This window comes from Dama dama, chromosome 33, assembly GCF_033118175.1.
Source record: "Dama dama isolate Ldn47 chromosome 33, ASM3311817v1, whole genome shotgun sequence".
NCBI classification, from domain to species: Eukaryota; Metazoa; Chordata; class Mammalia; order Artiodactyla; family Cervidae; genus Dama; species Dama dama.
The window spans coordinates 3,068,368-3,092,683 of record NC_083713.1 but is presented as its reverse complement, the minus strand read 5'-3'; the positions used below and the strand labels follow the sequence as shown (position 1 = coordinate 3,092,683).

General features: G+C 40.9%; 1 protein-coding gene and 1 long non-coding RNA gene across 5 annotated transcripts in view; both read left to right on the top strand.

Annotated features, from left to right (window-relative positions):
• The window catches only part of LOC133051055 (uncharacterized), a 46,380-nt gene extending 41,777 nt beyond the window's left edge, over positions 1 to 4,603 (top strand). The window contains exon 3 of one of the 3 annotated variants that reach the window (XR_009691766.1): positions 3,817 to 4,603. This is a non-coding gene — a long non-coding RNA (uncharacterized LOC133051055). The other 2 variants (XR_009691764.1, XR_009691765.1) reach the window with 2 other exon arrangements.
• A 5,347-nt stretch (positions 4,604 to 9,950) lies between these two features.
• The window catches only part of LOC133051054 (cyclin-Y-like protein 1), a 35,452-nt gene continuing 21,086 nt past the window's right edge, over positions 9,951 to 24,316 (top strand). For both annotated transcript variants that reach the window (XM_061135425.1, XM_061135424.1), the window contains exons 1-3: positions 9,951 to 10,341; positions 21,107 to 21,181; positions 22,987 to 23,021. In XM_061135425.1, coding sequence (XP_060991408.1) covers positions 10,116 to 10,341; positions 21,107 to 21,181; positions 22,987 to 23,021 — 336 coding nt within the window. In that variant the 5' untranslated portion in view covers positions 9,951 to 10,115. The remainder of the gene's footprint in view (positions 10,342 to 21,106; positions 21,182 to 22,986; positions 23,022 to 24,316) is intronic.

Below are 24,316 nucleotides of genomic sequence, written 5' to 3'. Positions count from 1 at the left end.
CTGGGCAAGGACAGGCAGCCGGAAATAATGAGGCACTTCCTGCAAGTGCCGAAGTTTTAAGAGGACCTCAAAACACTCACTGATCAAGAGAAATAATATTTGGATGGAATATTTTTAATAAATATATGTTCAAAAATCTATAATGGACAACATGTTAACAACTTCAACAGAGACAGATAAGCATTGCTAATTCCTCCTTTGTTTCAGGCTCCATTATGGCTCAGCATGGCACTGCTCTCAGCCCACAGACTGAGGGTGGGGAAGCTTCAATTATTCAAATCATTATTAATTGCTACTTAATTATAATTAATTATCTAAATTATCCTGAGTCTCAGAACGAGCATTGCTCTTTTTGTGATTGTTTGGCCCTCAGTCAAGGCCCTGTAAGGATACCTCTGTGTGTGTGTGTGTGTGTGTGTGTGTTTCAGTGACTCAGTTTTGTCTGACTCTTCGTGACTCTAAGGTAGGGAATGTGTATTTTTCTGATCCTATTTATTTCTTTCTCCTCAGTAGATACCTCATCACAGTTGCTACCTAGACACAACCTTATCTTGTTGAAGACCCTGAGGGGCAAGTTTCTTCCTATTCTTTTATAGAAACATAAAATGCCAGCAAAGCAGTATTTCTACCTAAAAGAGGGCTAAACAGAACTTGCAGATGTTGCAAACTCCTCCCCTGATGCTTCTGGGGAAGGGCACACAGACCTTGGCATATACCTTGTTTCAGAAACAGGCAATAGCAAACAGCGTGTTCACTCCACCTACTTCCCTGGAGAAGGGAAGATCCTCGTGAGTTGGGATCAGATGGGCCATTGGTCCCTAGTGGAGAGTTTCCCTGAAGGGCTTTCATATTACTGTATTATGGGGGTGGTTTGTGGATATTTCTTCTGCACATCAAACACTTCACTGTATACATTCACATGGAAATCGCTAGTTAAATGTAGCAGCTGTAGAGCTTCCCCGGTGGCTCAGTGGTAAAGAATCCACCTGCCAAAGCAAGAGACAGGAGTTTGATCCCTGGCCCCAGAGGATATCACACGCCATGGGGCAACTAGGCCGGCGTGCCCCAGCTATTGAGCCTGTACCCTACAGCAGGGGAGCCGCAACTACTGAAGCCCGTGTGCCTGGAGGCTGTGCTCCATGACAAGAGAAGCCACCACAAGGAGAAGCCCATGCACCACAATGAAGAGTAGCCCTCTTAGCCACAATTATAGAATGGCCTGTGCAGCAATAAAGATCCAGCACAGTCAGAAGTAAATAAAGGGGAAAAAAGTAGCAGCAATAAAAATGTTTGGAGTTTTGTTTTCATCAGTGGTTTCGTTTTACAGGACACTTTTTTTTTTTTTTTTTGCTGAAACCATAGATTCTAAGTTGCTCTGTCAAGGTAATCACTAGAAAAATAAGCTATTCTTAGCATATAAACTTTAGGAAATTTCTCCTCCTACTCTTCTCCATTTAATGTATTATATGTTGTTTTCAAGAAACAGTCTGCCTGCAGTGCAGGAGATCCAGATTCGATTCCTGGGAGGGAAAGATCCCCTGGAGAAGGAAATGGGTACCCACTCCAGTATTCTTGCCTGAAGAATCCCATGGACAGAGGAGCCTGGCAGGCTACAGTCCATGGGGGTTGCAAGAGTTGGACACGACCGAGCAACTAACAACTATCATCATGTTGTTTTCAAACACATAAGTGGAGACATCACAAAATGAACATAACCTATGGCAAATTTGTTTCTGCACAAATCTGTGCTTTTTTCTAGCTACCAAAAAACTCAGAGACCAAGCGGGGAAAGGAATTGTTTGAATGGCAGATAGTGCATAAGACTTAGATTTGGTTACAGTATAAGTTTAGCATAATACATTATAAGGTGATGGCCTGGATGATCTTCAGAGGTTGATGAACTTCGGTGAATAAGTTAACTTTGAGGTTTTTTTTTTTTTTTTTCTTTCTGATTTAAGGGATGTTGCTCACCATACCTCTCCCTTCCTCCTCTGTATTTTTAGATTAATACACTTACTAGGGAAGCAAAATACAGTGGGATTACATACCTGCATCCAGTAAGAAGTCTGACTCTCCTGAGACCACCATGCGCTGATGGCTGTCTGGCTAGTCCCAGATGTCCCAGCCTTCAGAGACTAGGCATCTGACGGGAGAGTGAGGAACTCAGCTGACAGCCAGAACAGACCCTCCAGCTGCGTGGCCCTGCATGAACCGTGTCCAGCAGCTAGATCCATTCCAAATGAGGCCCGAACTCTTTTGGGTCAGAGGGGAGTGGTCCCCACTGTGCCCTGCCCGTGAGGACCCACAAAATTGTGAGCATTAGAAAACGACTGTTGTTTACATAGATTTTCATTGGTCTACAGTTGCTTTACAATGTCATGTTAGTTTCTATTGTACAGCAAAGTGAATCAGTTTTATGCATACATATGTCCCCTCGCTTTTGGACTGCTGTCCCACTTGGGTCTCCACAGAGCACTGAGCAGGTTTCCCTGTGCTACAGAGTCGGTTCTCATTAGTTATCTATTTTATACACAGTAGTGTATATATGTCAACCCCAATCTCCCAACCCATCCCACCACCTCCCCTTCCCCCTTGGCGTCCCCATATCTGTTCTCTATGTCTGTGTCTCTATTTTTGCCTTGTAAATATAGTCATCTATACCATTAGAAAATGACAATTGTTTTTAAAAAATGCTCTAGAGGAACAGAAACTAGAAGGAGAGGCACACACACACACACAAAAAAAAAAAAAAAAATAGAGAAGGCTGAAAAGTAAAGAATAATTGTATCAGTTCTCAAACTGTGATTGCTGGTACACTTAATCCAACTTTTTCATTTTTCCAACTTTTATCATTCATTTAGTCATTCAAGAAAAAACATATTGAGCCTGCTGCAAGCCAGGCATTATACTTTGTGCTGGGGATACCAAAAAGCTGAATAAAATAGCTCTGTCCTCAGGGGAATGGCTAGTTTAATGAGGATGTCAAGCTATTACCATACAATGGGATACAAGGCTGCTTTAGAGAAGGAACTGATTGCCCTGAAGATGCAGAGGTTTCCTAGCTTTAATAGTCAGAGAGCACTGCAGAGAAGGTTCTGCTTGAGATAAGCCTCAAAAGAATGAGTAGAGGTTTACCAGATGGCCAAGGTGGGACAGGGCAAATTCTATGACTACAAAGAACAGTGAATTCATTTTTGGGACAGTAGCTTCAGCTGTTCCTGTGGTCTCGATTTTTCCTTGTGTCTCCTGGGCAAAGCATTGATTGCATAACCAGAGAATTACTTTCAGATGAGTATTTGGTTTTATCTGCATGATAAGTATGACTGGAAAAACACAGGTCATGGGGTGTATGGCCTTACTCAACCTAGGCTTGTCAAACAAGTGCCCTACATAAGCTAAACTTACTCAACATAGGGGACAAGGCCTTAGCCCTCCCTACCCCCTACACCCCCACCCCCAATGTAACCTGTGTTATTGGTTTGTTTGTTTGTTTTCCAAGTGTGCTGTCTATTCAAATCTGACTCTTCAGACAAGTTCCCTGGCCCCTACCTCCTTCCAGTTTGCTGTCTTAATCCCTTTTGATAGAAAAGTTCTAGAAGTATTTCAGGGTGAATGCCATGCTATGAGAATAAAAATTGATTTGTCTCCAGAAAAGGGCAATAGATTCATATGAGAAACATTTCATGTCCTAAAAATCCATGAGCTTTGTTTCTAGGAGACAAACTTGGTGAAAAAGACATCTTCAGACTTTTCCCTACTGCCAAGTTTAATGAAACTCCTTTTTCTGCAGTGTTTCTAACATCAACTTTGTTTCAGGAGGCCGTTGTCAAAAAGGCTAGGAGAAACTGAGGGGGACATGGTGAACCACTGCAAGAAAATGGTTCTAACTTCAATAAGGCAACCTGGCCAAGGATTCCGTTTTAAGAGTATAAAATTAAATGGAAGTGCAGAGAATAAACGTCTTAAACATCCCAAGATAACACACAAGGGAAACAAGTGGAAATAGTGAAATTTGGAAATGCTGGGGGAAAAGAGCGTTGGCATGATTAAGAACAAACAACTGAAAGCATCTACTGTGAGTGTTTTTAAAAATCTCTCTGCCTTGTTCTAAGTGGATTTGGCAGTGAATTATTTCCTGGGTAAGTATAGAGGGGAGGAGCTCTCTTATGAGACCAGTTAAGTATAGACCACATACTGTTACAGTCTTTGGAGCTAGGAGCAGCTGGCATCTGCTTTAGGAAACCGGCAGCCTGAACAAGGCACTTCCAGAAGAGAACGGCTCCTCTACCTTCGCTTGGAGGTGATCAGAGGAAACACTGGTGGGCTGAGAAAGATTTGAGATTTCCTATCATACTTAGACCAATGGAACTAGAAGTAAATAAACCATTAAATGGCAGAGGAAAGTAATGGCCCCAAGAAGGCAAAAGGAAACCCCTTGACTCTTCTAGAACTGCAGACTTTTCCTAGAAGTTGTCTGAGAAAATGCTTCAATATTTGGGACAGTGACTTGTCCAGTGAGCATTCATTGCCCTGATGGTATGGTAAACTAAAGACTTTTTCATTTTTTTAGAGCATCATTTCAGCTAAATTTGCATTCTCATCTCAACAGACTCACTTGGCAGAAGGAAACCTAGATGGTGTGAGAAGAGAAAGAAGGTGGGAGAACGGTTCAGAAGGAGTAGGGAAGGAAGAAAGCTGGAACAGACATGGGGTAGTTTATTACAATATGACTCCCAGTATTGTCTAATGCCCCCACTTACTCCAAAATCTGGATTATAATGTTCTGAAGTCGGGAATGAGAGAAGCCAAGTTGTTCCACATGAAATCAGGTATAATAGTAATTCTCAACTTTTTTGTTCACACATGCCACTGAGAATATGATGATAAGGGTAGACTCTACATCCAGAAAAAAATGTACCTATTACACACAAAATCCTCTTTTATAAGACCAACAAGTTGTAATACTCAGGATAGAATCCAATTACTCACAACACACACATATAATATGTAATCCTGTTTACTTGACCATTGTGGACTCTTTCTTGCATCTGACCTAGTTTGATTCTACAGTTTGTCTTTCTCCATTTTTTTGTCCTTTTAACTTAAGAAAAGATCATTATAGAACTCCTTGTATAACTTTTTCAAATATGCTTACAAAAGGCTATGAAATTTTATCATGATCATTCTTGCTTTAAGTTGAAATTTCTCTAATCTTTCCTTACAGATTGTTCCTTACAAAGCGTGCTTTCAATATCTAGTTTCAAGGTCTAGTTCTCCCTTCTGCATTAGTTACTCAGCTATATAACTACATTTTCTGAGCCTCCCTTGCAGCTATGTATGCCCATGGGACTAAGCTTTAAGCCAATGATATGTAAGCACTGTGCTATATGGATTTCTGAAAAAATCTCCCTTCTACTCCTCCACCCTACCGTCTAGAATGAAGACACAATAGCTGGAGATAAATAGACATCCTGGGCCATGAGCTTGAGGGGTGATGGATGAGATTGGTTTGTGGACTGCCTTATCAGAAGATAAATTTCATGAGAACAGGGACCTTGTTTTTCTTGGTCAAAGCAACCTAAACCTGAACCTAAAAAGTGTGGCTTATAGTAAGAGCTCGGGAGTGTGCATGCTATCTCTTCAGTTGTATCCCACTCTGTGGGACCATATGGACTGTAGCCTGCCAGGCTCCTCTGTCCATGGGATTCTCCAGGCAAGAATACTGGAGCGGGTTGTCATGCCCTCCTCCAGGGGATCTTCCTGACCCAGGGATTGAACCTGCATCTCCTGCATTGGCAGGCAGGTTTTCACCTCTAGCGCCACCTGGGAAGCCCAAGAGTTCAGATGCTGTGCTTAATTGCTCAGTCATGCCTGACTCTGCCACTCCATGGACTATAGCTTGCCAGGCTCTTCTGTCCATGAGGATTCTCCAGGCAAGAATACTGGAATGGGTTCTTTGCCCCACCCCAGGGATCAAGCCTAGGTCTCCCACATTGCAGGCAGATTCTTTACCTTCTGAGTCATCAGGGTATTGAACAGCCATTAAATGAATAAGTTGAATTAATGAATGCGTTTACTCCAGATCCATGTAAAACAGGGAATGTTCATACATCAGTTGGCATATGCAAATATCAGGTTCTATCACAGAATCAGACTCTAGCTTAATTCAAACGTCATTACTGCTCTTCTTCCCTTTTCTCTCCCAGATTTGCCACAGTCGTAACAGGATAAGGTTTTTTCTCACTGTCCTCCAATGTTCTTCTAAAACAAAATATTTTCAAATCTATTAATACTTTCATAATGGTGCTTCTGAATATTTTTTCTGCTTAGCAAGTTTAAAATTCTTTAATTTTCAAGGTCATGCCTATCTATTTTTGTAGGTGCCTGATGTTAAATGCAGGCAGTGTTTTGAAACTTAATCTTAGGCATTGTCCCAAGTCTATAAGAATCATCCAAAATGGTAGCTAATGACATTCCTAGGACTTCAGACAATATTATTATTGTCATGGAATGTAGTCACTAGGTCCTAAGCATTTAACGAGAAGTTGTTCACTGAAACTGAACTTCCTTGAATCCTTTCCCATTCTACCATGGTTTCCCACATTTCAATATATTGCCTGTTTTTGTATCCAAACCTTACTTATATCTTTTAAACAATTAAATATTAATCATCTTTGCTTCCTTGATTTTTGAGGTGACCTTTCCATCCTGGTATCCTTTTAACAAAGGAGAATACTCCCTCTGGGTTTTTTTCCTTTCCTTTTGGTCTTATGTGTGATGAAAGGGTTTGTAAAAGTTCACATTTTTGGCAATTACATGTAATTCCTTAATTTTTTAAAAACTCTTCCCCCTTGAAAGTTGTTGCTATTGCTTTTTACTATTTGGAGGAACAAATGTTCCCATCATTCACTTTTGTGACATACCTGTTTTATACCCTAGCTCCTTGGTTTTTTGCTCAAATTTATTTTCAACTTTTCTGATTTTGAGGGAAGCTATCATTTTCTTTTTATTAGGTATATCAAGCTTTTCTAATGTTTAAACTTCTTTACACATTATCCTCACTTTCCTGGAGTAGCTTTCCAAACAGAAGCCTATTATAACAGAGAAAAATAGAGGTCATCAGATGAGCTCTTCTTAAACATCTTCTCTATCAGAAATGTCTCTATTCTGACAGACCCAGAAGATGCATCTGTCACCCAGGTCCTGTTTCCTTCCTTGCTTTTCTCTCAATCCAAAGCTAATCTATGTCTGCCCTGGAGGACATCCACTTCTGCCTTCTTGAGGACCTTGCTCTGTCAATTTTCCCATCTCCTCTAACCTCAAACTCCTTTTTTCTCCATCGGCTCATACCCTTTAACATATAAATATACTCACATTTTTTTCCATCTTAAAAAATTATTAACTGCACATTTCCTTCTAATGACTGGCACATCTCTCTTCTCAGTCAAATGTTTGGGAAGAAAATCCTTGTCTCCACTTTATCACCTCCTATTTATTTCTTTTACTCACTGCTTGCCTTCCAGTTTGCACCCATCCTCAGTTACCCATGTACCACGGTCAGTGGTATTTGTAACTTTCCTGCCCTCTGGACAACACTGGACTCTGTTTAGGGAATTACAAATTAGAGCTTCTACTGGCCAGGTACTGTGCTAGGTGCTCTGTTCCAGAAAAGAGCAGATGTGATTTCTACCCTCATGGAACTCAGCTGATCAGCCATTTCTGATTAATACACAGGTCCCTTGATTTCCACTTCTCCCTTTGGCAGGTTTACTTAAATGCCATTTAAATTTCCCTATTTTTCAAGTTCCCTCTCTCCCTCCCTTCATTCCTTTCCTTATTATACATGTCTTCTCGAGGCAATTACTTCTACACCCATGGCTTCAACTACTTTGTATGTACTCCAATGACAATTTTAATATTGTTCTCATTTAACAGTTTTAGTTTACATAGGACATGTCATTTACTAAAACCATAGATTCCAATTTGCTCCATGAAAAATATTATAGTCTTAACTGTCAGCACAGCGTTAGGGGATTTCCCCAACTACATTTTAAAATTGATTTAGTATGTGTTATTTTCAGAAACATAAGATGGGGTATCACGAAATGGACTTGGCCTACAGAAGTTTACATCTAACTTTCAACTGGAGAGCTCTAATTCCATGCTCTCCTTAACAGAGCCCCAAATGATCTTCCTCCTCAAACCTCTTCCTCTTTCTGCACTATCTAGGAAAAAGTCACTGTGCTCTCCCCAGTTCCCTAAGTCAGAACCCTAGCAGCCATTTTTGCCTCTCTTTTCCCCCTCTTGCTCCGTATCTAGTCACCAAATGACCGCAAATCCTTTCCCACCACACCAGTCTCTGCCACTGCCTTCAGTTTAAACTCTCACTCCGCTCTTAGATGAATATAAAGTCTCTTCATTGCTCTTGTTTCTAACATCAATCCTCCTTATTGTCCAGAGTGACCTCGCTAGAAACCACCTGATTGTGACTCCTTAACGTCACAACATTCAAAGGCTTTCATGTTTCTGGGTGGCGGGGGGGGGGGGGGGGGGGGGGGGGGGGGGTGGGGGGGGGGGAAATCAAGCTCTTTACCCCAGAACCTACTTTGGGGTTAGACAGATCTAGGTTTGAATTTCAGGTTCAAGTACTTGGCAGCAGGGTGAGTGACCTCAGACGACTGGACTTTCTAAGCCTTTGTTTTCTCATGTGCCTGACGGAGCTCATCGAGGGCAGGGCTATTGCAGGAACACAGTGCCTAGAAAGTGGGAGGGACTAACCAATGTTAAACGAAGGGAAAGAATTTTAAAATCCACTTCAAAAAATTGTTCTCCCTTAGAGAAAATCCTATGCCACTTCCAATCAAACTTGACTTCTACCTTTATTTTCTTATAATCCCAATAAGGTGCCTTTGCGGATCCAAACAATCGGAGACCAAATCCTGGCCATACCCCTGAGCAATCATGTGACCTTGGGAACATATCTTTACCATCACCTTCATTAAATCAAAACCGTGGTACTTCACTTTGCGACTCTTCAGTTTTGTATGAGAAAATCGTGCTTTATGCTTTATGTGACCGGTGAAAGTAGGGAAACCTGGAGACTCGTGCCGTGGAAGAGAGAAACAGCGAGAAAATCGAGTTGCTGAATCCCAGCGTTTCAGATTTGGGAGGGAGGCGTTCGGTCCCTAATTTACCGATGAGGAAGATGGGGGTGACGCGTCCTCGAGTCTCATTCAAGACACGGACACAGCTCTTTATTGAGGACCCGGGGGATTGCTATGGTTAAACTGAAGGCGGAAACTAACACTCTTTAGAAGTCAATTTGAGAGGAGCATTTAGTTACAAAAAACTGTCAACAATTCGGGTGTAACTAAGTTCGTTGAGGAATGCATCAAATGAGTCAGCTGTCAGACCCGGTGAAACCGAGTTGCTTAACGGAACTGACTCTTTACTAACAAACCTTCTATAGAGTCCACTGACTCTCTAGCTTCGATTCACAAACTCCCGCAATGCTTCCCGAAGGACACGGAAAGCTCCGAGGGCCGCACGAGGAGTCCTGGGCGCGCCACTCGAGGGGCGGAGCAGTCGCGGGGCGGGGGCGGGGCATTGTGAGTCACGTGCCTGCTCTCTGAGGCGGGCGCTGGGAGGAAACTCTGTGTGTGATTGGTCCGTCGTAACCAGGTAACCGAAGGACGCGTTCCGGTTGGCAAGGGCCAGCCAGGCGAGCGGCTTTCAGTCGGGAGGCGGCGGCGGAAGGAGGAGGAGCTCCGGCCGCGCTCTCTCCCGGCAGTGGCTGTGCGTCTCAGCGCTTGTCGGGTCCCCACCCCTTTTAAATAAGCCGCGCTGGTCGCCGCCTTCACAGACTGGTTGACTCCGGGGAGGCGGCGGCGGCGAGACAGCGCGGCTGCGGCCGGGCCCGGAGCCCTGCCCCGGGCCCGGCGGCGGGGCGGACAGGAGAGAGGCAGGCGAGGCCGCGTCTCCATGTGCGGCGCAGCCCCGGCATAGCCCGGGTCTGCCGGTGCCCGCCGCGCCATTGTTGGGGGAGGGGCGGCCTCTGAGCTTGGCGGAGTCCGGGGCCGAGCGGAGGCGACGGCGGCGAGGAGCGGAGGCGCCCCATGGGGAACACGCTGACTTGTTGCGTGTGCCCCAATGCCAGCCCCAAGTTGGGCCGGCGCGCGGGGCCGGAGGAGCCAGACTACGAGTCTGAGGTCTACGAGGCGGCGGCCGGAGACGCGGTGGCCGTAGCACCGGCGCCGGCTGCCGTGGAACCCACCGAGGTGGATTTCCGAGCGGGTGAAGGCCGCCACCTGCAGCACATCAGCGACCGGGAGATGCCCGAAGGTAAGGAAGCGGCCGGCGCGCCTCGCCCCTCGCGGGGCCGGCGCCGTCTGCTCTCGGGCTTACCTTTGGCCTCCGCCGACCCCCAGGTCCCCCGGGAGGGAGCCGCCGCCTAGGGCTCCTTCCTGCCTGGAGTTGGCTCTCTCGGGGCTGGGCACCAAGGACGGAGGCTGGCCCTGCCTGGCGTCCCCACCCCTTATTCTTTCTCCGTCGCGTCCGGCCAGTCTTTCTCCCTCTTCTCTACCCGAACGCCCAATTCTTCCCCATTCCCTTTTCGCAACCCGACCCAAGACCCTCAAGTCTGTGGCTTCTGTTCGTGATTCTATTTAACATCTTGTGGGACTTTGTAAAGACTTTCTGATGTATTCTCTCTTTTCTCAATGAAAACTTAAATACTCCCAACTTCGGCGATATCCATCCCATCTTCCTATCCTTACCTATTCAGATGGTACCTAAGAGAAGGAACGAGGTAAGGATCTAGATACACTTCCACTCGTTAGGATAGTTGATACTCGGGACAATTAAGACAGATTTTAGGGTTTGTTATTTAAAATCAAAACTGATATCGACAGAGTTAGTGTGGTGTTAAGTAATATTCTGTCTAGAGTTGTCCTGATTGAAGCGACCTTATTCTAACTATAATTTGAAAACGATAAGAAAGAAAAAGGTTAGAGGGGGTCTTAAAATAACTGAACGGTGTGAAACGTTACTGCAAAGCTGCAGGGAATAGTTTTGTGGTGGTTGTTGTTTTTACCCAAAGACTATCCCACGGAGCTCTGATTAAGATTCCCACTTTGACACAAAAATGTCTTCAGCTCCCCAGCTTTAACCAACTTCACTTGCATGTTGCCTCTTCTAAGGGAGGATTGGGGGTGGTTCCTGAGACTGTTGGTCAAAAGTTTCAAAGGAGAAAAAAGAAATTCAGACTTTAATTTGTAATACAAAGATTTGGCAGTTAAGATGGCAGATCCTGCAGGAAAGTTGTCTCCATGGCTACCTCTCCTTCCAACCCCCTCCTGCCAGTGGAATCCTATTCAACTTTTATAATGTTCAGGTAAAATTCTGAAGACGAAGTGGCTGGGGGTGGGGGTGGGTTGTCATGGAGAAGAGGAGAGAGAGGAGAGGAAATGTTTGATTTTTTTTTTCCTCTAGAATTCTGAAACTGGACGGCTCTAGGTTTTAAAAAAAAAAAAGATTCTGGATAACACTGTGGCTCATTAATAAAGACTGTGTTCTTTAAAGTAGAAAACATTGTGCCCTGAAGATGTTAAAGCCCCACTGGCCCACTTGTTTCATTTAAATGCCAGAGAGTATTTCTTTATTTCATAAAGGATATGTCTTATAGCTCTTCTATTTAAATTTTATTTGGGTTTACTTAATTTGTTTCAAAGTTAGGATAGGTAAGCCTGTGAACTCACCCATATGATGGACATGGCTTTGTAAGTGGAAAGTACTCCCCTTTTCAGAATAGTCAGATCCTGTGAAAGAACAAATTATGTAAATTAATTGTAGCTTTAAAAACAAAGCTTGTGCATACCTGTGAAAACCGCTCAGCTTGTTGCTATAAGGTAAGCCTCTAAGTGATTTTAAAAAACAGTAGTAGGCTAGTGTAGGGAGACCAAAGTTGGACTTCTGTATGATTCTTTTATGATTTACAACGTATTTTCGGGTGTATTTCACCTGACCCTTCCATCTATAAATAAGGCCTGTGAATATTCTCCCTGTGATGCCAATGAAGAAGCCAAGACTTAGAGCTCTGAAATAACTGTGTAACATAGCTACTGACAGAAGAGACAGACTTGAGAATGGTAGATGCACCAAATTCAGTTGTTGGGTGCTTAAAAAAAAGTTTGGAATGCACTTTTTATTTTATAATTTATCCATAAGATAGGCCTAACTCAACTTCAGTTTGGTTATTTCCATTTGAGTTTGTTGTTCACAACTCAGAAGCAACACATACCTCTCCATTCTGTGTCTGTACATTTATTACAATGGATAGGAATAAAAGAAGTCGTGAAATAGCCTCAATTTACCAGTCAGGTAAACATGTTGGTATATTTTAAAGAGTTTGTTCTGCTGACTCCAATTGAAGCCGAGAATGCCCTGGACAGAGGGACATTAGGAGAAACCGGTAAGCGGGCAGGTAAGGTACGAAGCATTTAGTGAGGGGGAGTGCTGAGTCGGGAACTAGAAAAAGAGAGTTCATGAGCACAGAATTTACCTTTTTATGTTTGACATGATTGTTAAAATTTTACTTAAATTTGTCTCTCTTTTTTGGCATTCAATAAAGTGATGAGAGAAACCTCAATTTCAGCATTTGCCTATTATTAAGTTTCCATAGATACGAGGTCAGAACACGAATGTAAAGTGCAAGCACATTGGAAGTTTGCTCTTAATGTTTTTATTTCAGACAATTTTATATCAGTTTCCCTAGAAACTGAGAAATACCTGCATTGATATAAAACATTTTGGCTTTTCTGCAATGAAGAATTATTTGGTTACTTAGACAAAACCAAACATAAATGATGCTGTGTTTTTTTCTTCAGAAACCTTTGAGAAGAACATGATTTCTTCAAGCTGTTTCAGTTAACTCCTAAGAACCTAGTATAAATATCAGATAGACTCAAAAGAATTTTGTCGCTATCTTGCCTTTCACAGTGTATCTAATGTAGCTGATGTTCGTGTCAATAATAGAAAATAAGGTGCTGAGGTCCTGTTACCGGATTTTATTATTATGCATCAGCTTTTCAAACAGCCTTTATATTCTCCTCTTAGGAACTTTGCTCATTCTCTGGTGCAAGCTGCTCTCTCAAGTGATTCCTTCCTTCCATCCTCCAAGGAGTGGGTAGGGAAGGAATTGACAACGTAATGGGGGAAAACCTCTGAGCAACAGGTTTTTCCTCCTTTCAGTAGATATTATAAACACTTTTTTTTTTTTTTAACTTTTTTTGATAACAATAAACATTTGAGGTAAAAGGTTTGCAAAATACTAAAAAGTCATTCACTCATACTCAGAATATCCAGAATTTTCATTAATATTTTGGTGTTGGTTCTTCCTGAACCTTTTGTATGCGAATAAACAGAATGTTGTGTTTATTGTATGAGATTGTTCTTTGTGTGCCACGTTGTAACTTTCTCTTGTAAAGTGAAGACGGGAAGCTCCTGGAACCGTGCTGACACCTGAAGCATGCTCCAGGATGTATTTCCACGCAGCTGCATGTAGCTGTGCAGTCTGCTTTTTACCACCTGTTTAATGGTTGGAGCATCATTCATTTACCCACCCTTTATGGTTGTCTTTTATAATCTCATCATATTGCTTTAATCTGGGCACAGACATAAAAAGTGATGTATCGTACTTCCCTGTAGAATTCTGGTCTTATGGCTTTGTCTTACGACTTAATTAAATTCATAGGGTGAGTCATTTTGTAGTTAAGGTATTTTAACATTAAATGTTCTTTGCTCAAATTAAAGTTACCATTGATTTTTCACTGAACAGTAGATTTCCTCTCTTAGGTTTTTGTGGGTCTTGGTAACCTGTCGGTGTCTTTGAGTCTGAGTAACTAAACTACCACTCAAAGATATCTGAAATTAATGCTGGTCTTGGGTGACAGACACATCAAAGGGAAGAAATCTTAGATGATGAAGGAAAATTGGGAGAAGCATAAATGATTTGGGGTACACTGAAATGGATGACTATTGGGCACCATTTAGGGGCAGGACAAACAGAGGTTTTACTGACAAAACCCAAACCCTAACTCTGGTCTTTACTTCCTAGAGGTACCTGGGGCCTGTTGACACAGGAATAATGGCAAGTAGCGAGACACTGAGAAGAAAGAAAATGATGGTCATGGAGTGGGGAGGGGGCAGTGTTACTGGGTGTGGTGTCCTTAAGTGACAGTGAGCATCCTAGGAGTGAGGGGGAGCCGTGTGAGGTCCTCAGAAGGAAATATGCTCGGTGTAGGCAGAGGACAGAAAGAGGGTGGCTGCAGCTGAGTGAAAGAATGCCAGGAGGAATATCAGAGGGTTAAGGCCTTGTGTCTAGTAGACCTTGACAAGAAAAAATACGGATTTTAGTCTAATTGTAATGGGAAACCATTGAAAGGTTATATGCAAGGGAATGGTGATAATTCTTAAAGAAGGGGAAGGAGATGTGGGGAGAGGGGAGGGAGATCAGACGAGCTACTCTAACGTGGGCAGGGGTAGAATGAAGCAGGGAGACAAGCTAGGAGGCTGATGTAGTCACTCAGCTGAGAGCTAACAGTGGTTTGAACAAAAAAGCAACATTAATAAGGGCCTAAAATAGGCTGACTTGAAGAAACAGTGAATCTAAAAGTAGGCTAACAACAATATGAATGGGATAAGTCACAGAAAAAGAAATGCAGATGGCTTTTAAGCATATCCTCACACATAAGAGAAATGAAAATACAACTACTGTAGCTTGTGTTGGGAGAAAATTCAGAAACTTGGCACTGCATTCTTTGGTGATGCTGAAGAAAGTTACATTCATATATTGCTGGTAAAAATGGGAAATTGGTCAACCCTTGAAGGGGAAGTTTGCACAGTCTCACTTAATCCAGAGATCCTACTAAAGGAATTTATTCTGAAGGTATAGGCTGCATATGTTGCATTATCTTCAGTAGCAAAATACTGGAAATAATTCAGATGTCCAGTAAGAGACTGGTAAACTAGCACATCCAGACACTGAAGAATTGAGCTGTGAAGGAGCTCTCTCCACTGTTAATGACTTCATCTCCAGGGGATGTTAACCTGAAAAAAAAAAATGGGGATAAAATATACACTAATCTCCATGATAGAAGCAGGAGAAATGATATGTATTTGCTTATTAAAGAAGAAAAAGGAAGAACACTAGGAGAAATGCTTGCCCTTGGGTACTCTTATCCTCTTTCCTTTAGTGGGTGGCCTGACTCAATGACATGAGTTTGCACAGACAGAATCGTGTAGGACTGGGAAGCCTGGCGTGCTGCAGTCCATGGAGTTGCAAAGTCAGACACAACTTAGTGACTGAACAACAGCAAAGCACTATTTATTTAAGATGTTATTTGGCTGAGGGTGATAAGTGGACATCAATTTTCCTATGAAATGCTAAATGTTCACTTTTGGCTTTTGAGTTAATTTGTGAAAGCTGTGATGTGTCATTTATTATGCTTTATATAGTATATCCCCTCATGGATTGCAGCCTTGTCATGGTGAAGGGGCTTGTGTAACTCAGTGAAGCTATAGTGTATGGATTGCTCTTGAATTTCATTTGATTCTTATCATGTTCTGAGTTAGGCAGTGTAGGGATTCTTCTCTGAGGTATAGAATTGTCCAAGGTTTTACTCATTTTTAAAACCTTGATAGATCAGGACTGTAAATTCCATATACATGACATATAGGGATAAAATTTATTGATGTCATTTTGTGCTCTGCTTTGAAATACTACCTTTTTTCTCGCCCCTTTTAGAAAAATTGTTTATTTTTAGGGTATTAAAGTAATAAAACTTGAAGAGTTAAAACAGTAACATTGTATGATGTGAAATGAAATCACCGTAGCTTGCAACCCAGAAAGGTTCTTAAAAGTCCAAGAAGCCCGAGCTAAGTACTCTTTAGAAATACATAAAGCCAGGTATACTTACCTGTATATCATCTCTTGGTCATCATCATTACAGCATTTGATTGAGGATTAAAGTAAGGCAGGACTGAGAACCAAGTTAGAGGCAAGTTGAGAAGCAGTTTGGAAGCCAGGTTGGTCAGAAACTGGGGAAGCAGGTCAGTTGAGGGGGTTGCAGGAGCATGCTGTGTGCCCTCCAGTGAGACAGCCCAGGTCAGCATCTGCTGGCAAGAACCGCTTGGCTAGGGTGTAAAGTGTGGACTCAGATGAAATCACCGGATGACTGTAAGCCATGAAATGTATTATTAGCCATAAAACTAATATACTGTACTACTAGGGGTGATAGGGCAGTTCAGTAAATGGAGTAAACCTTTAAGTAAACTGGAGCCCAGAAGTTGGCCCAGAAAATGCTGACAGTCCTGTTTAATTGCAATATATTAAGTGAAGAAGAACTAAAGGGCCTCTTGATGAAGGTGAAAGTGAAAGAGGAGAGTGAAAAAGTTGGCTTAAAGCTCAACATTCAGAAAACTAAGATCATTGCATACAGTCCCATCACTTCATGGCAAATAGATGTGGAAACAGTGGCTAACTTTATTTTTCTGGGCTCCAAAATCACTGCGGATGGTGATTGCAGCCATGAAATTAAAAGACGCTTGCTCCTTAGAAGAAAAGTGATGACCAACCTAGACAGCATACTAAAAAGCAGAGACGTTACTCTGCCAATAAAGGTCCATGTAGTCAAAGCCATGGTTTTTCAGTGGTCATGTATGGATGTGAGAGTTGGACTATACAGAAAGCTGAGCACCAAAGAATTGATGCTTTTGAACTGTGGTGTTGGAGAAGACTCCTGAGAGTCCCTTGAACTGCAAGGAGATCCAACCAGTCCATCCTAAAGGAGATGAGTCCTGGATGTTCATTGGAAGGACTGATGTTGAAGGTGAAACTCCAATACTCTGGCCACCTGATGCGGAGAGCTGACTCATTTGAAAAGACCCTGATGTTGGGAAAGATTGAGGGCAGGCAGAGAAGGGGACGACAGAGGATGAGATGGTTGGATGGAATCACCGGCACAATGGACATGGGTTTGGGTGGACTCCGGGAGTTGGTGGTGGACAGGGAGGCCTGGCATGCTGCGATTCATGGGGTCGCAAAGAGTCGGACTCGACTAAACTGAACTGAACTGAAGTCAGTATGTTGGCATTAGTCTCCTCCTGTCAGATGATTTCTTGGTCACTACCCTCTCTCTGATATTTTGACAGGGAAAAATCATTTATTGACAGTTTGACAGCATAATTTTAACACTTTTAGGCTTCAGTAATGCATCTTGTTTGTCCTAAGTTGCCTTTATTTTCATATTTTTAACATCTACAATTGAGATGGATCTCACGATTGATAGAATGTTAGGTTGGAGGAAAAGTAATGTTCAGTGACCTGGTATTTTACAGGTTTCCTCCTGGGAGTGTTTATATTAAGACCCGAACTTAAATTTTTTTAGTCATCCTTTTTCCACATAAGTCTATCATGCTGTCAAATAAGTTGCAATTTAAATTGGTAATATAAAAGTAATGGGTCTTAAAATATAACTTTAATGATAACCCCTAATCATAAGCTCAAGAATATTTCTCCTGGGTTAAAACATTCTTAAAGATTGCTAGAGAAGTAATTTTAGGAAGAATTCACATATAAAATGCACAGTAATTTCTCAAAATACCTCTAACATTACTGTGTGTGCTTGTGGGAGAGGGGATGAGGGGAAGTGTGGGTGGTAATGCTTTGCTTCAGAGTTGACAGTCTTACCTTTGTGACAGTGAAGAGTACGGTAGATTTTTTTCATCGTCTCCTTAGACTCTTGGCAAAACAGTTAATGGAGTGTGCAGAAATATTGTGTGTATGTATGAGTTTACTGTCTAATGGCTTACCTGTCAAGTCTATTATAAAATAGTGATGTAGTTTTCACTGGCAAAAAGTGCAAGTTGTATAGAAAATTGTTATATAGGCTGTAAACAGAAGATTAATATTTTCTGAAAACCTCATGCAAATTGACAGCAGTAAGGCCCTGGTATGTTTAGTATGTATGAATGATAGGCGGCTCACCAAAGTGGAAATGATGCTGATAATTATGGGAAAGTAGTAAAAACTGTGTAATCGAAAGAAATACAGATTAGATCTACAGTGCTGTTCCTTATTTATATTAGTAGGACTTCCCCCCCGCCTCTCAACTGTACAGAGCAGGGGTCAGAACTAAAACTGTCATGATTGGTAGTGTTATACATTAATGTGGTGCCCCACCTTCTTCAGGAAGCAGTTTAGCACTGTACCTTGAGCCATGAAAATGATCTAACCTTTTGGCTTAGACATCCCACTTTTGAAGATCTTTGCTAAGGAGATAAAACCATTATTTATTTAAAAAGCTGTATAACAATAGATGAAAAGTTTCCTCATCAAAGAATAGAACGTTGTAAGTACCTAAACCCCAGCAATAGGGGATTGGCTAAGTCCAGCACAGGAATAACGCTTGATGGGCTGTTGTGTATTCATTAAACAGTAAATATGCAACAGTCAGATGCAGAAGGGTTGTTAGTAACAAGAAGACATAAATTATACACTAATTAGAGCTTTTTCTAATGTATAAGGAAAACAACTAAAAGTAAGGGTTGTAAGTCTGTGGGTTAGTTTTTAAATAGGGTCATTTTGGCTCATGCAAATTTTTGTTCATGACATTTGTTAAAGGAATGAGCAAGTGACTTTTACCTTTCCCCACCTTCATTGTGATCATCAGTACTGCTGGTTAACCAGGTCTCTTTCAGTTGCAAGTTTGAGAAAATGTCTCAGAATAGCTTAAATTAAAAAATATATATATTGACTTTTATATAACTGGAGTTGAATGAGTAAATTAAGCAGCACTTGACCCAGGAGTTCAATGACCTCACAGCCTATCTCAGTTCTGCTGTCCTCTATTGATCTCTCCTGAAAAGCCTTTCCCCTCATGATGGCAAGAGGAGTGTCCAGCAGCCCCAGACTAGCTAAGGGTCCTAGGGCACCGCTCTGCCTTCTTCTGCTTCTTGGGAAGTTCCAGGAAAGCTGTGATCTATCAGTCAGTTCTGGGTCATGTGCCCACCCTTGAAACCTCTAGGGTAGGGTAGGGGGAGTGCCAGCTCTTTTCTGATCACTTGGGCAAGTTTACTGTTTTCCTGCATGTTGTCATTTCTTTTATCCCAGCCTTCTTGCTTTCTGTATATAGATCCGTAGTAGCACATCATAGCATACCTGTAACACACCCTGGGTGTGTGTGTGTGTGTGTGTGTGTGTGTGTGTGTGTGTGTGTGTGTGAAAGCTTGCTTTACAGCATACCTGTAACACACCCTGGTTTGGCAGGGGTGTGTGTGTGTGTGTGTTAAAGCTTGCTTCTCTTTGATCCCGACACTTATTTTTCCTGGACTTCCATTGACTCTTGTTAAATTTTACCATTCCATATGGCTACTTTGCAAGCATTTCTGCTTATTTTTTAGATTCCAGTGTAGTCTGTTTACTTTCTGGTACAGGTAAGTAGTCATGAATCCTTTCAGAAGCCTTAGGTCGAAAGTCTGTGCCTGTCAACTTTGTGTATAGCTGAAATAATTTATTTTCCCAGTGTCCCACTTTTCAAATATGTAGGGGGGAAAAAACTTTAAAACAATTTTATGGGTCTTTTACATAAAATTGTTGAGTAGAATATTTTCTCCAAAAACAGCTTAATAAACTCCAAATGCAGTGAAGGAATTTTCACAAAGAACAAAGCAGTCGGTTTAGCTATGTAAATTTCTAGTGCTGGCAGTAACAATTAAATTCCCATTAAACCAGGAAGTCCCAAATTACTGTTCATGCAAAATTCTTTCTTTGGGGAAGAAAAGGATTCTAGGTAGATAACATTTGTGAAATGCTGGGTCAGACAGAATTCACTATGGGACTGGTTAGTTTTTATTTATTTTTTCTTTCATTTATTTTTATTGGTTGGAGGCTAATTACTTTACAATATTGTAGTAGTTTTTGCCATACGGGATGGGGAACACATGGTTAGTTTTTAATATATCAATGTATATATTCTTTTGATTCTCAGCGATAATGTGTAAATCACGTTGACCACCAAAGTCCCCTTTAAAAATAGGCCAATTATTAATGTGGTTTGGGAAATGCTGCCTTAACTGTTGCTCTTTAAACATCTTGGTCCAGTTTCTTAAAAGATTGTTTAATTGGTTTGAGGTGGACTTCACTAAGTAACTGCCCATAGGGCTTTTATGTTTGTTTTAAACAACAGCCTTACTGTCCAGCATGGCAGCTTGTGCTTGCTTGATATTTCTGCCTAAATAGAAGACTGTCCCACCTTGGTGCAAGGTGAACTGCCAGCAGACCCACCTTTTTTACGTAGGTATGGGCAAAATTTTTTTCAAGCAGCCCTTTGATGTGCTCCAGGAAGTACTCTTACTGAAGCCCTCTATTAATCATGCAGCATGAAAGGAAGAAGTGAGAGTTTAGCTTTGGAAATAGAGGGCAAAGTTAAAACTCACTATCCTGGAAGTGTTCCTATGGATCAGAACATTGAACTCTTATGTAATCCTCTTAAATCTGCCATGATGAATAGCCCCTAGATAAACGGCAGCCAACTGAATGAGTTCGTTTGTTGAGTGTAGTTGGAATTAGCCATTAGATTGTCTGAAGAACGTTTGCCAAAAGCAGCTCATTTGGTTATAGCATATTTGATTGATTGAGCTGGTATCTGATAGTAATTGACTACAGCGTAACTTGCTGCTTGAGACTTCCTGAAATGTGCTAGTAATATCAGCTTAAAGAGAGGTGACTGAATTTTTAATCAATACGTAGGAGGGGAATCACATACATGATTCGCCTAAAAGTGGCATAGATTAGGTGCAAGTTAAAAAAAAAAAAGCCTAAGACATAGCCCTGGTTTTATTCCACTATATATGGAGACTTTCTACAATTTTTCTGTTTCCCAATAGAATTTTTGTATTGTTGCCTTTACTACAGTTTCCTTCTTGTCATTACTAAATGCTCTTCTTAAGACTATTAAACTTGATTAAAATCAGCGTGTAGCTGTTTTAAAAGTCATGTCTTTTTCTACTCAACTAAATTGTCACACCTTTTTCTCTTTTTCCTGTGCAGACTTAGCTTTGGAATCAAACCCTTCTGACCACCCAAGGGCAAGCACAATTTTCCTGAGCAAATCTCAAACGGATGGTAAGACAGTGTTTTCCCCCCCTGAGAAAAAGATTGAAAACTGTTTTTGTTTTGTGTATTATAGGAAGATACAGAAAAGCACTTAGAATGGTTTAAATATTTTTTTTTTCATATGTGATAATATTTTAATATGTGATGTTTTATTTTAATATGTGATGATACATTTTTCATTTAGGTGTCACTGTTTTAATGAGGAGAAACACCTAGACCATCTGTTTATACACTTTGCTATTTCTTTATCAGTAGTCAGCTTGCCACATGATTTAGTTGTGGTCTGTTTTTCCATGCTACTTTATCCTTTTCCTTTCGCTCCAAGAGCACATGAGTTAAAGATGAATGACACGGTTTAGGTCACAGTTAGGTTTGCATAATCAGTTGTTATGTACGGGAGTCGAGGCTTGTGATTTCGGCACCATTTTACACAGTGCTCAACCGGGTGAACCTCTCTCACATCCAGATTCATGTGAATTTTTAAGTTCTTTTAAAAGTTCTTATAAGAACTTTTAGCTCTTCAAAGTTCTTTCATCCTGATGTAGTGCTGGGTCAGGGTAATCAGACCAATGTGCCTGCCATATGGGATTTTCCAGAAGGTTATCCTCAGTATGGGAAACCTTGTGTAAATTTCTAGTGTCCTGCTTGTTTTAAGATGAGAATCAGAAGTTTTTGCACTCCTGCTTGTCTTCCTTAATATATGTTAAATCCTAGTTTATTTGCTAAAAAGCCATATATGATCAGGTTTTTCGGTTGTTTATGAGAACAGGAATACCAGAAGTGAACGTTCTATAATATTTGAAGTAATACAGCACAGTAAAAAATAGAGGGTTCTTTTCCTCTTTTATTTTCATTAGATTACTGGTTTTTATCAAAGGGTCTGTCTCAGGAACAGCCAGACGGAAGAGGGCCAGGCATGGGGGCAGGGCCCAGAGTGTACCACATGTTCTCCAACCTGGGAGCTCCTGGGGTTTCTAGTTTGCATTTTCTTAAAGTGTGTGTACTTCGCCTTGAGGCAATTATTTTTAGTTAGGATTACTGTATTTCTCAGTCTTTTCCAGACTCATGAGCTGCTCACACTGTAGAGAGACGGTGGAGAGAGTAAAAGAAACACTATCCCATGCCCTTGTCTCTCCTCAGTCTAAAGGAATTCGTGCTTGTGATGCCATGGGAAAGTGTTTGGCCTAAGACCCTCTTTGAGCTTATATTCTTCTGGCCTTTGTTGGAGCAAAACAGTTCTATGTCCTGTCGATGTATGTTCAGTGAGGTCAGCACGTATGTTAAAATTTATAGATTACTTTCCAGTGTGTAAAGAACCTGTATTTTTTAAGTTGGGTGTTTGAGTAGGTGACCAATAAGTGGTTCAGGATGCTTCCAGAGACACGGGTGCTTGACCAGAAACTGGAACTTAGAGTTGTCATCTGTTAATCCTGGTGACGAAAGTACATGTAGAACTAGAAAATACTACATACTGTGCAGCTGGTAAATTTTTTTATTAGCTAAATATCTCAGCTGGCCTAATTTGCTTTGTCCTTTTCTTTTGTAAATGGAGAGTCTTTGATTTGTACCTAATACAGAGTATCTGTTAGTATTAGTCAAATAGTAAAACTAAGTTTTTAGATATTATTTATAGGATTCATTTTGCTGGGAATTATATTATATATATATATTATATATTTTGTTGGAAATTATTTGAAAAAACAGAATGAAATTTTAACTCATTGTGTATATTGGTAATCCATCAGATAATTAGTGACTTATTTTTCTATGGTAGTTTTATCAGAATTCATCAGTTAATTTTTTTTTATTCTTAGTGCAAGAAAAGAGGAAGAGCAACCATTTAAACCATGTAAGTAAATAGTTGAAAAGTTAAGAAATCAATAGTTTGATTAATTAAAAGCATGTCTGCCATGATTCCTAAAAAGTATGATGGATCCAATACTGTTAGCATTAACCTCTTATTTATAAAATTTCTGAATCTCTAGTTCCTAATTATCAAGTATATTCAGAAAGGTTTTTGACTTAGTAGTACCCTTTTCTTTTTTTAAGGGTCCTGACATTTAAGTTAAATTTCAATAATATGGTTATAGCATAAAGATCTACCTTAAATTCTTTTGCCTTAAATTTTTTATCTTAGTTTTTAACCAAAGTAATAAAAGTGTAATAGGTAATTTAATTTTTAGCACCGTCCATTGACTTCTTGGCACAACAGGTGAAAGCTTTTATTTCCCTCCTCCTGTTCCCTTTACATGCATCAGTTTTTATTAAATCGGAATCCCTGTTTACATTATTATGACTAAGCAAGTGTTGTTCATTGCTGAGCCATATAGTTCTCTGTGCCACCTCCTTACGCACCTTTCATTCTTCTTCTTCAATATTAATGAAATCTGAGCACTTCCACACTTCTCAGGATAATCCAGTTCTGCTTTTTCTAGCAAACGTGATCTCACACAGCCCAACATAGTTGAGTAGCTCCCTGGCCAGTCTCCCTGTTTTCACATTCTTCATTTTTTTTCTGTGGAATTAATTTCCTGACTATATTCACTTGCCTGTTTTCTAACAGCTATCTTTTCCCCCAAATGTTGTAACATTTGTCACATGTCTATCAAAAATATTTACCATCCACAAAACCACATCTGTTCCATTTCTTCTTGGAGACACTCTTCGCCAACCTTTTGTCGCCAACCTTTTGTCTTCCTACCCCCTACATACTAATGATTCCTGGACTGGCTCTGTGCCTGTTTTCCTGGGATATCTGTGTGAAGTCACCTGGGATCTCACATCACTGCTCTCTCGTGTTGGATCCCGTATGTCCTAGATTCTGTTTCCCTCTGTCCTGTTTTACTGGAGCACATTTTCCTGGAAAAAGGCACATGAGCAAAAATTTTATAAAGACCTAGCCTCTGTGAAACTCCTTCTATTTGATAAAGTGTAAAATTCTAGGTCGAAACTAATTTTTGCAGTTTTAGAGACATTTCCCTCTTGTCTTCTCATTTACAGTGTTTCTCTTAAATCTATTGAATTTGATACATTGTATATTACCAAGTTAGTCTTTTCTCCATTCCTTCCTCCTGTGGAAACTTGTAGTACCCTCTGTCTTTGTGGAGTTTTGAAATTTCATAACATGGTTTGGTATAGACCTTG